A 15886-nucleotide genomic window follows, 5' to 3' on the forward strand; every position below is an offset into this window, starting at 1 on the left:
ATCAAACGACGCGCCATTGACTCACCGGACGTAACGTTGGGACGTACCGTAGTCCGTTGTGTCCGTAGTACTCTACTACAGCTGACCGTAGCAATATAACACCCACAATAACGCCGTTGAAACATGTAACGTAATCAACTGCCAACGTTGATACTGGTCGATACATCGATATGTATATCGAAGTTGTCACGTTGTCAATTTCCTGGTCAAGTTATTGTGCCTGTGTGATAGCACCCAAATTTTATTTTGAAACAAAACAAAAATTGCTTTTAAAGGCAGTTAAAGGTTAAACTTTGGTTTTGAAATATAAAACCACTAGAAGCGCTAAAAGCGAACAAGTACTAAAGTAACCAAAGGCAACACTGGCAATATCCCGTCAGCCAATCACATGGAGGCCAATCACAACCGCCGTAGCGCGTGCGTGCCTAACAGCTCAGATTTTGAATGCGCTCGCATCGTTCTGTTCTCACAGCGCCGCCGGTTATTCTGTTGCTCGCATGCTAGGTGGTAACATGTCACAAGTGTGCTGCTCTTAAAGTTGGCAGTTGGCGTACAGCTTGTGCTGTACCCTTAGGCAAGTCTCTTCTCAGTTGAGTAAGTATGCATCTTCTAAGTATGCCTCTTGTACGTTGGCAGCTCTGTCGGGTTTGCCTGCCCTCGGTCCTCTTCGTGCCGGTACACTGCAAGTATGTTCATTGATGTGATTTGTACTGTTTCATACATTACGAAATGACCTACAGCACTGTGAGAAACGCATGACCAGGAACGCCGCGATTCTTGGAGCGATTCTCGGTACCATTGAACTCTGTGCCGCGTTCATTTGCGATGAACCGTTGGATAACATTGTTCAATTGCGAGAAATTCACTGAATTCTTCACGCGCTTGAATAAGTGCGCCGGCTCACTTTCGAATCGCGACAGCCCATTGCATTGCCACAAACCCAACACTGCGCTTCCCAGTGTGTCGGTGCAAACTACTTCTGTACTTGAGACGACTGTTTTCAGACATATTTTACTGTTTTTTTGCTGCTTTTTTTTTTCGTGCAGACATCTCGCAAAATGGACTCCGAGAAAACCATTCCCGTTAGAGTGGCGGTCCGTTGCCGCCCGCTCGTCTCTAAGGAGCTCATCGAAGGATGCCAGGTCTGCACACGCCCAGTGCCAAACGAGCAGACCGTGGTTATTCGTGGTGAAAAGACATTCACGTACGACTACGTTTTCGGAGAAGAATCGAGCCAATCTGGGGTCTACGAGGCCTGTGTCTCCAGCCTGCTGCCTAAGATATTCGAGGGTGAGCATACTTCTCTTAAAATACACCCCCATTATTTTCTTTTCTGATCCTGTGAGTGGGGTTGGTCCTGGAATTGCGAAAAGGTTGGCAGGTATACCTTGCTTACATGCGACTTGGGGTGAATAACGGTGCTGCTGCCTCAATGCAGTGCTAGCATTTTGACTACGAAACTCGTTGACAGGTTCTGATAAATGTGTAATTTGGTTCTGACGAATGTAATGTTTACTTCTTAGCTGTTTCCACTGAACTTAGACATCAGCACTCGTGTTTAAGTTTGTACAGTTCTTGTTTGCTTCAGTCGTCCTGCTTTCTTTACTCTCACTGCTCGCATATGCAAGCTGCCTTTCTCGGTGACATACAGTCGAGCCTGCTTATAGTGGCTGCAGTTGTGACCAATGTTTGGTTATTATGAAAGAGGGTGTTTTTACGAGGGTGGTGTCGAAACATGTATTATGGCTATGGCACGCGTCTCGGATAAAACGAACAACTGTGACCGCACCACTAATTTATAATGAACGAGGAGTCTGCCAGTGCACAGACTGAAGAGTCTTCCAGCCCCCGTGATCTCTCCCAAAGAAAGTGTGTACCCTGAGAAACAATAGAAAAGGCAGCATTGCAATTAGAGCTGACCTCCAGCCAAGTGCACCCACACAGGCTAAAGGTTAATCGATGCATGTGTGTCTGCCATTTCGGCAAAGTGTTTAATGTCAAAGAAGCATGACATGGGCAGCGTTGAAAGTGAAACTACTACACCTGGCTGGTTATCAGCCAGTGACAGCAGTTTGAGAAGTTAGAATGTCTGTCACGAGTTATGTCCACTGTTCCATCCGGTAACGTGGCGTGTATTGCCTAGCCAATCTAATCTGTGCTGCTGCCGCGTGTAGGCAGTGCAAAGATGGTAACCGGTCTGAATCACCTTTGTGTAGAGCGGACGAGCAGTCCACAACAATCAACGAAACTGAAATTGGACAGTACCTGATTTGTTTTGGGTAAAGCAGTGGTTCCTGCCTAGTTTAGGTCCATGTGGCCCTACCTTAGTGCAAAGGTTGCTTCAAGAACCTAGTTACTGTGGCAAGATGTCTCTTTATCTGGTGTCCAATGCGCTGCTCAAGCACCTTGCACAAACGGCTTTACACAAGGGTGGTGCATACTGTATGAGGAAAGCACTGCGCTGCACATATATGCACTGCAGTCACTTTGCCGCTGCTTCCTTACAAATTTATCTAGGATTAAAGACAAGTATGCGGACCTAAACATTTCAATCGGTATCAGTATTATTGCATACCAAAAGCTACTCATCCGCAGCAAGGGACTCGGCCAGGAGCACATTTACTGCACTGGATAGCTTAGCAAGTCACTTGATAGGGCCTACTTTGAAGAAACAGACATGCACAACAGGTTTTGAAAGAAATAAATGTCAATCTTGTCTGGATTTGTTTTGGCTGCAATAGGTTAAGTCCACCTGCTATGAACTTTGGGTACAACAAACTCAATCTGCATGACCATCAGGCACATTATAAATTGGTGCAACTGTATTAGTGACTTGTGGTGGTCGCTTTCCTGGAAGGGATCCAATGGAGGGAATATTTTTCTCATTAGTGTGCTAGTTTATTTCATGTTCACTGGCAAGATTTATGGAAAATTGTCATTTTCATCTGTTTTTTTAGTCTGCATACTGGACAAAACGATCGGTTGATTTTATTGTAGTCCCGCTTCAGAAAGTGCAGTTCCACCTGAGCCTTCCTGCGGTGCTTATGAGGAGCTGCTTTTAGGGTACTGCAGTTACAATATTTCCCACCAATCTTAATCTTGGCAACCTACACTGTTCCCTGTGCAACAAAAGCACATTGAAACGTTAATTTCTTTCATCACAAGTAGCAACAGCTAGCGTTTTATTTTGCATCAACCAAAATTTTACAGCTTAGTCCACATTGTCTCTTTCTGTTGAGTGTCTGTAGACTGAATTGGCTTGATTCAGCTATGTGTATGAGAAAAGCTAAGCGTCGTCGAAACCTGAGAGAGCACAGGCATTCTTTTTGAGGGTGTCTATTAAAGAAAACAAGTTGATAATTTAAATAACAGGTACTTTCACAGAAAGTAATGGGAAAAAAAACAACTGCATGGCAGTGATGGGGCCCAGATGCATGACCTTTCCATACTGTGTGCAATGCTGTATCCACTGAGCTAAGGCGGTGGCTACCTAAGCTTTTGCTTTCGAATGCGTTAATGTTATGTGGAGTGTAACCTCGTGTTTTATGTAGCAGAAAATCCGGTGTCGGCATTGTTGACTTTTAGCGAAACATCCGCGAAAAATCCCCAGAGGAGTAACCTCGGAGTTAGATGGTCCACCTAGGTCACGTAACCTTGTGGCACCATCATAACCTGTCCACCTGATTGTGAGCGATGCGCACCGTGGCAGGTAATTGGTTGGTCACGAGAGTGACCACAGACGTGGCCTCGTGGTAGAGCACCCGCCTCAGCTTCGGGAGGTGGTGGGTTCGACTCCCGCTGCCGGCCGGGTACCCACCGGTTTTCTCAAAATGGGTACAAGCTATGCCCCGTCCTGGTGCTCGGCTTCCTAGGGCTGCAATGCTTGGGAAAGGAGTCTGCGCCTTCAAATCCCGTCAATGTAGGCAAAGAGTCACGTGGACAAAGCAATAAAGAGCCACAAGTTGGGCTTCTACCGCACGAGGCGGACGTTGCTTGACGGGATTTAAGGTTGCTCTTTGCCCACAGTGACGGGATTTGAAGGTGCAGGCTCCTTTCTCAAGCTATGCAACCCTGGGAAGCCGAGCACCAGGCCAGGGCATAGCTCGTACCCATTTTGAGAAAACTGGTGGATAACTGGCGGCAGTGGGAGTCGAACCCGCCACCTCCCGAAGCCGAGGCGGGCGCTCTGCCACGAGGCCACGGCTGCGGTCTTGCCAATTGGTTGGTAATTTGTTGGTCACCATGGTTGGTCACGAGAGTTTGCTCAGGAAGTGCAAGCAGGGCCGCATAAACCACACCGGCATCAGCACTTGCCATCGCAGGGCAGTGATGCATCACATAACCGCTGTACCACTGTGCCAGTAGTGGTATAAGGACTTCCAGGGATCTATGAATGTAGAGTAGGGACCAATTCCGCATATGTGGGCATTAACCCATCCAAGCTATCGTGCCATATTCTTAAGGCGCAGTTTAAGTGTCGCCTCCAATTTTTTCTTTGTACACATATTCTGACTAACCCCTTCTCCCACTGTCCTTGTTTGATCCAGCTGTATAATATGTAACTAGTTCATGCCCATGAAAACGTTTGACACCGTGACTGCCTCCTCTGTGTTCAAGGCTTCAACGTCACCGTCCTCGCTTACGGCCAGACTGGATCCGGCAAGACTTTTACTATGGGCACATGCTGCTCTTCGAATGGTGTTAACTCTGAGGATGCAGGAATTATCCCCAGGGCAGTTCAAGACATCTTCAAGCACATTGCAGCGAGCACAGGCAAAATTTTTCTTGTGCGCGCTTCGTTCCTGGAGGTGAGTGTTTTCTGCAAAGCATGGACATCGGAATTTGTGCCATCAGCCAGTGCATACTGAATACAACCAATTTTATGGCGAGAAATTATTAGAGCTATTCTGCCTAATGGGCAACTTGGTGGTCTTTAAAAAAAAAACTTTGTCCCTGAGCGGGATTTGAACCACTGCAAAACAGAGCAGCTTCGTCTCCCGATGCCTTAGGCAATTCAACTATTGTCACAGCTTGTACCTGCCCTTTTTCCAGAATACAGAAACAGTTGCGAGTCTTAAGCTCATTTTCGCAGGCTATTGCACATGTTAAAAATAAGACACGAGTGGTGTTTGTGCAGGAATTACATTCGTTCTAGACGACAGTTCTCCGGACACTAGTTGGGCTGAAGCAGTTGAAAACGATTCTAACTGGAGTCTCCTACCCGTGACTCGGAGTGAAAGAATGAGTAGCAACAAGATCCAGCCATGGGTAAAGCTTAGTGCAATTGTGATAGACTTTATGGCTAAACTGATCACGGGCGGCACCTCTTTCTTCTTTCGCTCCCACGTTCTTCCCTTCCCTTACGGTGCAGTTCGGATGTCTACCAAGATGTGAGACAATTACTGCGCCATCTCCAATTTCCTCAAAAACCAATTTTCAATTTTTCAGCTTCTCGCTGAATTATTCGTGTCAAGCTGCAAGCTGTCACAAATTTTTGTTCAGGCATCACTGGTTCACCACTCGGATTTGCATGTGTTCTTATTGCTCTCAAAGTGACTCCGCATGCTGTATGCATCTTGAGGATCTTTTGCTTTCATTGGTTGGGTGTAAGATCCCCGTAACCTAGAATGTGGACTGTCAAATGCGGCTGTTCTTCATGTTGTCATTGGGCTTGATGTCCAGAAATAAGTCTACATGCAAGATGTTGCGTCATGTTCATAGCATGCAAACTGGCTTCTTGTGGATTTAATACTGTTGCCAATTTCTTGCAGATATACAAAGAAGATGTCTTTGATCTATTCTCAAAAAGCTCAGGGCGGGAGCCGCTTGCAATTCGGGAGGACCAGACCGGCACCATAAAGGTGAGGTTCCACTCGTATATTCCACAGATCCGTGCACAAACTGCACGATTAATAGCATGCTACTTGAATTTCATCTGCAAGGAAAAGTCAGTACCTGGCTGAAGCCAGCTGTTCATATTTCAGGGCCCCTACATCAGGGGAAAGATGGGGTTTGCTCATCCTGCTACACTCTCAAAGTAATGTGACTGAATTTCTTTTCAGTATGCAAAACATAACTCAGCTCTGCTTGTTTTGTGGCCTAATCTGTGCATTTTCTAACTGTTCACGGCACTTCCGCTTTGCTTGGGGCTTCTTATGCATCTTTTTTTAGTTTGGTTTGGACGGCGGGGTAGGGGTGTAGTTCTGTCTCTTGCTGCATTTATTTCCATTTTGCAGTTTTCACCCTGTTCACGAAGACTTGCTCATGCAACAAGCTTTCTTTTAACTTTTAACTCTTCTTCTGTAGCCGCCGTGGTGGCTCAGTGGTTGTGGTGCTCTGCTGCTGACCCGAAAGACTCGGGTTCGATCCCGGCCGTGGCAGTCAAATTTCGATGGGGGCGGAATTCTAGAGGCCCGTGTATTGTGCGATGTCAGTGCACATTAAATAACCCCAGGTGGTCGAAATTTCTGGGGCCCTTCACTGCAGCATCTCTCATAGCCTGAGTCACTTTGGGGCGTTAAACCCCATAAACCAAACAATCTTCTGTGTGTGCAGGTCACCAACCTGACTGAACTTAACGTGACCACCCCTGATGAGACGGTCCGGCTCCTTGAAATCGGCTCTGCATCTCGGAGCACTGCTTCGACCAATATGAACCTGCGATCCTCGCGGTCGCACGCCATCTTCACATTGATAGTGGAACAACAGGACAAAGAAAACATAGGCGCCACAACGGTGGCCAAGTTCCATCTCGTGGATTTGGCCGGCTCTGAACGGGCTGGGAAGACCAAGGCAGTTGGCGAGAGGCTAAAGGAAGGTTGGTCACTAATTTTTTCAAGGTTTCAGCTGCTCGTTTTTGCTAGGCATGAGTAGGTACAGTGGTAATGGGCACTGTAGTCAAACTGAAGGGATGGGCAGAAGCAATAGGCACGAGCATAGAAAAGACACTGCTATCACACTGCCTGTGTAGCCAGTGGTTTCTAGAAATTTTTTTTTTCATCGATGGTGTGGATTTTTTTATGCAGCTTGTACTCTGCATTGTCATCTCTGATAATACTAGTTTTCATACCTTTTGCAGCATTTTTTTTGTGCGTGTGTTCATAGCTAGCAGTCATATGTGACATGATGCAGTGAGAGAAATGTCATTTTATGATATACCTTACTACATAGTTCACGCACTTGGTCAGGAGGATACCTGGCCCTTGCAGCTTGTGCCGCAGAAGACTAGCACCTCATCGTAAATCATGCCTTGTACGCACTCCGCATATCAGCTTTGATTCTTGACGTTGCCATACCAAGCACTTGTGATACTAGTCAATTTCATCCTGTTCTTGTTCTTGTGTCGTTTTTCTATTTTTTTATCATTTAGTTAACAGTAAGCTTGTGATTATTTTGTATTTCTCAGCGCCAAAAGATGGCTGAGCTTGTACTCTGAATTTGTTCACAGGCATCAACATCAACCGTGGCCTTCTGTCACTTGGCAATGTCATCAGTGCCCTCTGTGACGGCAACCTCCACGTGCCATACCGGGACTCCAAATTGACCCGATTGCTTCAGGGTGCGTACAGTCTCAATTTCGGTTTTGCGCATTGGAAATGTGGCACATATTGTATGCTGTACACAGCCCAGTGCACAATTTTTATTGTGTTTACTAGCATATTGTAGTGTAGTGTGTACAGCCTTGACCTTCACAAGCCATTGGCATCTCTTGTATTTCGGTAAATGTCACACACAGCTTCTGTTTCCGAATCCTGTGCAGCATTGAATACAGTGCATCAATTACAGCTGGTTACACATGCACACAATCAAGATGCAGATTCAGTGCTAATTTGAGCATGTTTGTGCGCCTGCAGTCAAGTTTATGAAACATAATAATCAGCAAAAAAATTATTTCATCATCTTTGCACAGAGCCTGGAAAAAACTTGGGCAGCCTTAATTCTGGGTTTACAAATTACACAGTGCATCATTAAATCTTGTGCAGGGCTTCCTCGATGCTAATGAATTGTATTTTTTCGTCAATGTCATTGCATAAACTTTTGAAGGCTGGTGTACTACAATACATCTCTATAATTAATGAAATAAGATAAATTAGTGCTTTAGGTCATTCCAAGGCAATCAAACTCCTTGGCCGGCAGTGTTATTAAAAAAAGGAAGTTGCTTGAGCAAATATCCCTTAAACATCCCTTAAATATCCCAACTGATGGCTTATGTCTCAGGGCTGCAGTTACTATTATGCAATACTTTTCTTACCAGCTTCGTCCCTGTGAATTCATCTGCGTGCTTTAGTAATCTCCAGCCAATCAGCCTATGCAGTGTGTCACGATGTAGTTGCTTAAAAATGTTGTGTGTGTGCGGTATTTATGGTGCCAAAATACTTTAAGAGAAGATTGAAACCATACATGATGTCGATGAATTAGGATGTCTCCAAAAAGCACGCTCATTGGTTTGGCAGTTTTTGCACATGCAACGCACGTGCAGCCGTTCTGGCGTCTTCTGTTTTTCAACCTTAATGGTCGTGCAGCATCTGCGACTCGCAACTGTGAATTTGTGAGTCGCGAAGTTTGCGCTATTTTTTTGGTAGAAAAGCGATGGTCGCGTGGCGTCCACACGCTGCTCGATTTTCCAGCCTTGCGACCATGCTCACAGGCTGTTGCGCACCTTTCACGCCTCTGGTGCAGCTCTGCTGCGCAAGTTAGGACGCACTGAACATTGCCTGCCTTTTCTTCAGTTTTGAAGGTAAAAAAAGAGGCCTTTCGATAAGTTCAGGCTTTTGAATGGAAGGTTATGGCCATTGCCTTCCAGGAAAAAAAAAATCTAAAGGTGATGACTGAAAATTTGACCAATAAAGTAGGGTTATCTCACTACCACGCTGCTTCCCGACCGTTTTATCACATATTCTGTTCACTTTCATTAGTTCGAACTTCGGTTAATTCGAACTGCGTTGGCGTCCCCATGGAATTCGAAATAATGAGCTTTTAATGTAGGTGGAAACTTGCTTAATCTCTTAAAGGCCTTAGACAAGTTCACTTTGTTCCCGGCCAAAATGGCTAGTTTGGCTTCTGACGAACCTGCCTTGTTGAGTATATTTATGAGCTTTAAGCAGAGCTTTTGACTGAGCGCACGGAACAATATTGTAGTCGCTATTGGATGCAACAGGTGGCAGTACAGGTTCTCATGAATGCCTATAGTACCTGTCAAAATTGTGACTTCCTGCAGAAGAACCATTCTGGTTTGACCTGTGAAATGGTGGGAAGATTATGCGATCCCGATATTCCATGTGTGTACTTCCATGCTTTGAGCATTAGCGCGCAACTGAAAAGTTGAGTTTACATGTGGAAAGGTATAGTTTTACCTTTCTGGCATGAATGATTACCTTGTGTGTTTCCCTTGAAGTTTTAGGGACCTTTCAGCAATATTCAGATTCTTTTGACTTCCCACAAGGTGATGTGGTGTTCGTGATGTGACCAGTAAAGCTTGTTTTACTACAGTTACGCACTACTTGTCATGCTTTCCAAGCCTAGAGAGGCATAGTTTGTAGCTTAGAGCCTTAAAACTCAAGGAGGAATTGGTCATTCAGCTGGTAAAATGTTTTTCATGGCTCAATTGGCTTTGAATTGGCGAATGTTTTAGTATATGCTCGTGGACTGTGCAGTTAATCTGCTGCAGGCAGCTCTAAATTTTTTTCACACGAACTATCTTAAATGTCTGTCACTTCCTGGCATTTCCTTTCCTCTCAGTCCTTGTTTGATTATTTTTTTTCTCAGATTCACTGGGAGGCAACAGCCACACCGTAATGATTGCCTGCATTAGCCCGGCCGACAGCAACCTGGAGGAGACCCTGAACACCTTGCGCTACGCCGACCGGGCTAGGAAGATAAAGAACAAGCCTGTTGTTAACTTCGACCCGACCCAGGCAGAAATTGCCCATCTTCGCCAGCAGGTAGGCTGCTCTTTGCTGCACTGTGGTGCCCTATTGCTGCACTGTGGTGCCCTATTGCACTGTGGTGCCCTTATTGCATTGCAAACAGCATCCGTGGTACTTGACCTTGCGCTGATGGCTATTCAGTCGTTTTGCAGTTATCGTATCTACAGGAATATGGTGAGAATTTTAGAGCAATACAGTGAAAGCTCGTTAATTCGACCCCCGTTAATTCGGAAAATCGGATAATTCGACGCGCGCGCGAGGTCCCTACAATTATACATAGGAGTCTATGGGGCGAAACTCTCGTTAATTCGAACAAATTTTGCCGTGCGTCGGTTAATTCGACTTCACTCCGCAGCCCGCCAAGCCGGTTTGCCGAGAGCAAAGAGAAAAAAACACTGCCATGAGCGGCGCTACTGTACGGCTGATAGGCCATCCGTATGGTCATATTATCATCCATCCATCCATCCGAGGAAGCGAGTTAGCAGCGGCCGAAGCGGCTGGCGTCTTTTTTTTTGCGCTTTGTTGTGTCGCAGCAGTCGCTACGATCGCGGTTATTTACGGCGCCGTTTTTGGTAAATGCGCGCTTTGTCAGAGTGTTTACTGCGCTGCTTATTGTTGCTGTTTTGTTGCGACTGAGAGAAGGGTGAAAGGAAATTGCAAGGGATTGCCTACTGGCTCAGCCGAGCCACCACCGCTGCCATGTGCAGATAGAGGAGAGTTAAAAGATCAGAGGAAAGATAAAGAGAAAAGATAAGACGCCGTCCCCGCGGACGGACGCTGGCTGAAAAAACAGATAAGCGGGGAGCCGCGCTCCCTTCACCTTCTCCCCACCTCCTCCCCGCGCTGCTTTCGGGTGGGTAGCGCGCAGGGCCTGCGCGCCTCGCCTTTGTGTCCTGTCAGCTGACCGAGGATGAAATAATTAAAGTGACAGGCGCTGACAACGACGACGATTTACGATTGTGAGCAGTTGTCCCAAATGCCGAAGTGCACGGTGAAAGAAGCCGCAGAAGCCTTGTCTGTGCGGGAGGACTTCTGTGAACAAATCCCTGACGGCGCGTGTGCCGCAGAGCACCTGGCAGCTGTTAGAGCTATCGTAGTCGCTCAAATTTGCTCGAAAAAGCAGACGGTGATTACAGATTTCCTTGCCAAATAAAGGTATACGTCCTGTTGCGGCAAACATTGTTTTTTGTTGTTCATTCGATAATTCGACATTCGGATAATTCGACAATTTTTCGCGGTCCCGTCAGTGTCGAATTAACGAGCTTTTACTGTAGTAGCTCTATTCGGTGCAGAAACTCTAGTTTCAGTTTGTGTTCATCTGACCTTCGGATGCCCTTCGGGCTTAGAGATTCATAGCAGCAGCCTTGAATCAGATGCCAAAGCATGCTTGGCTGTGGCCGTCGTGATGGTGGCCCTGAATTCAGCCCTGGTCATTGCCAACATTGGCCCACCCCTTACCCAAAATTTGACCTTCTCTGATTTGGACCAGAATCGATATCCAGGCTGATTTGAATGTGCTCAATACGATGGTGACCTCCAAATTTGACCTAGGCCTTTGCCAAAAGAGCAAATTCACAGTAGAAGCAAGAATAGCTATCGCTCGACCATGTCATTTTTTTCCTTAGTCCATCGGTTTGAGAACGAGTCTTGTGTTATATATTCAAAACCAAGGTACGAATATAAGGAGATTTTTTTTTTTTTCGCTACACCTCTATGGTGGCTTCACCGTCGGACTCTTGAGCTGCCAACTTTTCGGCAGCTTTGGGGAGTTGCGCAGTGCGTATGGGCAAAGGTGAAGGTGGCGTGAGCCGGTGAGAAAGAGAAGACGCTAAAAGTGTTGAGTGACGTAGGGAAAGGAAAGAAGGGCGAATGGGGACTGGGAGTAGTAGGCAGCACGAAACATGAAGCAGCGGTGGCACTGCAGTGACAGCGGCTGCTGCTGCGTGGGAGACTGCATACATCAACGCATCGAAGGCTTTGCTGCACTCTTGCACACATTTCAGCATGATATGTTGTCTTGCAAGTAATACTGAGGGATTCGATATTTTTGTGCCGCCTCAGTTTTTTTTCCGGAGCCCTCGGCTGTAGCTGGGTTGAACAAACTGAGGTCACTTTATACAGTTAAACCTTGATTTAACGAAGTCGGTAGTATTGGCAGTGTTGTAGCATTGAAATTTCACCACATCGAAATTCTTATCCTAGCATTCTAAGAACCCTCCAGAACATGTTGCGAATCACTCGTGGGGAAAACCATTATTTGCAGTGGAAATGGTCCTTTATGTCTACTTTCTCTGCCATCAGCAGGTTTACTCGTCGTTCATCTGTTCACTAAGATTGAATTTGCTCGTATTGTGAGCTTGTGAGCTGCCTGAGCATGTCTATTGCACAGAACATTTGGTGGATGATGGGGATGGCACACCTGACTTGAGGTTTCATTTTGCTGTCATCCTCATGAGTGTGCCCGAACACTACTGACACGACACATTCTGCTGCCGGCTTTTGCCTACTTCGTTTTGGGACTTGTGCAGTAATTGACTGTAGCAGACTTTCACTTTACAGCCAGTCATTATTAATTTGATTTGTTTGCTTTTTTTGAGGGGCCATGCATCTGTGTATTATTTTATGCATTCATGTTAGGCAAGAAGGAACAGAATCGAGGACTCTGGAGGTTTCCCAACACTCATTGAAAGCCAACTGCTCAAGAGTGGGAGTGCCCGCCCTAAAGAATTCAAGATATTCACTTTGCAATTACTCAAATTCAATTACTACTACCCACTTCAAATTCACTTGAAAGAAATATTCGCACAAGCCTAATTGCAACAACCTGGCAAAGGACTCAGCCAGCTTGCATACCATGTTTGCAGATATATTAATATGGCCACTGCTAAAATGCAAGTGGGGCGCTTGGAGACCATGAAAATGATCAGCAGATGTACAGTCTTCGTCAAAAGTAACCAGGCTACATGGTTTGCTTATCATTCGTATAACAGAGCCCTCACGGCTTCCCTAAAGATCAAAAAGTTCTTTGAAAGTGAGAACAGGAGTTCTTCTCACCGTACAGAGATTAAGAGCTTGAGGGCTGGCATAATAGCTTTAATATACGACTGAGAAGAAAAATACGTGTAGCCTGGTTACTTTTGGCAAAGACTACATTTGTTTTTCAGTTGAGTCAAGTGACCTTCAGTGCTTGTCAATGTTCCTTTAAAGATCAGTTGGCATTTGCATGGCTTCACATGGTTCAAAAAATGATGGCTGCATGTCAATCATTAGATGTACTGAGGCATAGACTATGCACCTGATAGTGTAATGGAGAAAAAGCTGCACTTGGGCCATGTGGAAAGCAGGGAGGCAAACAGAGCTTTATCGTATTGTTCTCATAACAATGGAGGCACGAAGGCATAGCAAGGGAGTCTAATCATCAATGCTAGGCTATTGAGTGTTGCAGTATTCCCAAGTTAGGTGCAGTGAGATTGGAGGGTATTGTGGGCTGATCTGAGAGTATGGATTACTTCTGAATTTGTCCTCCTCAGTGTTGTCACAGGTGTATCCTCAGTATCTGGCTTATTGTGGGTCACTGCATTGTTACCCTATGTTAACTGGTTCAACATGCCTTTGCTTGCACCCCGTGCTCTGCAGCTCCAGGAGGCGAAGATTGAGCTCATGAGGTGCCGAGCACTTCAGGGGGAAGGGGGAGCGGAAACATCCGGTGGAGCCGAGGACGACGAGCCGAAGAAGGAGTTGGCACTGGTGCTCTCGCGCAACACGCAGCTGGAGAGTGAGAACCAGCGCTTGGCTGTCGAACTGCATCAGGCGCTGGACCAGCTGAGCGAACAGTCGGAGCGCCTGATCCTTGTGAGTGCCCTCTTGTGGGGGGATTTCCCAAACTGGGTTCCACATAACCCTTGGCTTCCTTGACTTACTTTCTGTGCTCCCCCTAAGTGTGTCTACCCACACCTTTCCTTTTATCCACTGCATTTTGGGAGTGATCGCACTGCAGTTGCCTATAGCAGACTGTTTTGCTCATTTTTAATTGAATTTGGGCATTTTTTTGAGGGGCCGTGCTTCGACATGCTGTTTTCTGCTTGCGTGTTGGCAGGACAGGATGGAAATAAAGGCACATGGGGTTTCTCAGTTCCTTTTGAAGGTTTTGAGGTTCCCCGAGGCTAAAAAGATTGAAAACTCCTGCTCAGGAGTTTCTGCTGTAGCATCCTGCCTTTTTTTTAAACTCAACTATAAAAAAATTTGAACTCTAAGGGATGGAGGGTTTATTTGAATTAATGGGAGCCTTTTTTTTTTTTTTTAATACGCTTCATATGGATGGGGGACTCAAACCATTGGTTTGAGTACACTGGCAGTTTGAGGTAACGACTGTCCACCATGTCTACATTCCAATTATCTGCTGCATTAGTAATTTGGACGGCACAAAGGTTTATTCGGGACTATATTGTTGGTGCACACCTAAACCGAAGTGGAGGCTGGCATTTAGGCTGCACAGAAGTTTTTTTTTTTTTGAGTGCTGGAAGGGACTTGCATGAGCTGTAGTACCACTTCATTCAAGGGCAGTCTTTGTATATGTACATCACATCTCATGAATATTTGTTGAAGAGCCTTCACTTGTTTTTTTTTTTTTTTTTCAGTGAATGAGAGTGAGGCAAGCAGCAAGTCCTCTTTGTAAAATTTTGAAGGTAGAGTACTAGCAGACTAGAGTACTAGCAGGGCGGCACTGTGCTTTATTTGGTAATACAGTTTGTCGTGCATCGCAGTTACTTTACTACGCCTCATTGTAAGCCTTACCTCTCTGTAGCTCTTTCCTTGGGGCATGCCAAAGACAGCTCTCCAGCACTTATATTTTCCACGTAACCTAAAAAGCATGCTCGTTATTCATGCTGTTTGTAGTGACTTGTGCTTTTTTGTGACTGCTACCACGTACCTTATTCCTTTCTTTTTTTCTTTTCCAGGGCGACCTGGAGATCCAGAAAATGAAGGAGCTGGTTGTGCATCTGTCGGAAAAGATAGAGTAAGCACCACATTTGTGTTTGGTGGCTCGACATAATGTCTAAAACAAATGGAAAAGCGTTTCTGAACTGAGTCCGTATGCAGCAATTTCAACTACATCCAGACTCCTGCTGTAATGCATTTGTTCCCTATGTGCATTTCTCGCCTTCGTTTCCGTTCCTATTATTTGGCCAACCTTGCATGTTTGTGAATTTTGGTAAAATAGTCGTTAAATTAAATCCAGAATGAGACAGCATAGCTCTGTACAAACAGCAGTGATGAAAATATTTGATTGTATTCATTACCACATCTGCATGTTGAGGGCTATTTGAGTTCCTTTGATTAAAGCTTTAGAACCCCCGGGGATAGGGAACAAATGCACAAAAAAAAAGGAATGATATTGTAGCTGCAATTAAGAACAGGAGATGGACATCAGCGGAACTTGTAATTCAGAAAACACAGTTGATGGGCCTTTGTGGTTGCCGAGCAGATTTGCAGACAATGGAAGGGAGATATCTCAGCCTGGTGGGAGATGCAGTTAGATCTTTCTGACTGATCTCTCATCGGCTCCTTTTCCTATGTCTTGCGATAGTTATAAACGAATGCTGACAGTTACCACGATAATGCCAGTGAAAGCGCCAGTGAAAACGTTTCTATTTTTCCTTTTTGTGGTCTGTGACACCTGTGCTCTGCTATGAATACTGGTAAAACTGCATTGCCCTGTTTCGTATCAGTATACGCTGGGGCAACTTGTCTTGGAAATGAAGGGAAAGGTACAAGGGTGGAGCATCCGTAACTGCCACTCCTCGAAATAGTTCGGCCACACGAGCGGCCGACTTGAGCACCTGACCAACTGGCATGTTGTTCGCTGTGCAGTTTGCTTCGTTCAGTTGTTGGTGTAGCTGGCGCCATATATGCAAGCTTCTTGTAATCACATACCTGTCTAGGCAACTGGTTTTGCCATG

General features: G+C 45.7%; 1 protein-coding gene across 1 annotated transcript in view; it reads left to right on the forward strand.

Annotated features, from left to right (window-relative positions):
• Nucleotides 1–400: 400 nt before the first annotated feature.
• Nucleotides 401–15886, forward strand: part of LOC149363793 (chromosome-associated kinesin KIF4A-like) — a 45209-nt gene continuing 29723 nt past the window's right edge. Inside the window, exons 1-9 of the mRNA XM_089573731.1 lie at nt 401–594; nt 1047–1290; nt 4618–4808; nt 5772–5861; nt 6556–6817; nt 7448–7558; nt 9766–9941; nt 13563–13778; nt 14885–14943. Of these exons, the coding sequence (XP_089429857.1) occupies nt 1059–1290; nt 4618–4808; nt 5772–5861; nt 6556–6817; nt 7448–7558; nt 9766–9941; nt 13563–13778; nt 14885–14943 (1337 nt within the window). The 5' untranslated portion in view covers nt 401–594; nt 1047–1058. The remainder of the gene's footprint in view (nt 595–1046; nt 1291–4617; nt 4809–5771; nt 5862–6555; nt 6818–7447; nt 7559–9765; nt 9942–13562; nt 13779–14884; nt 14944–15886) is intronic.

The sequence above is a fragment of the Amblyomma mixtum genome, chromosome 2 (genome assembly GCF_055824585.1).
Source record: "Amblyomma mixtum isolate Tamu chromosome 2, ASM5582458v1, whole genome shotgun sequence".
Taxonomy (NCBI): domain Eukaryota; kingdom Metazoa; phylum Arthropoda; class Arachnida; order Ixodida; family Ixodidae; genus Amblyomma; species Amblyomma mixtum.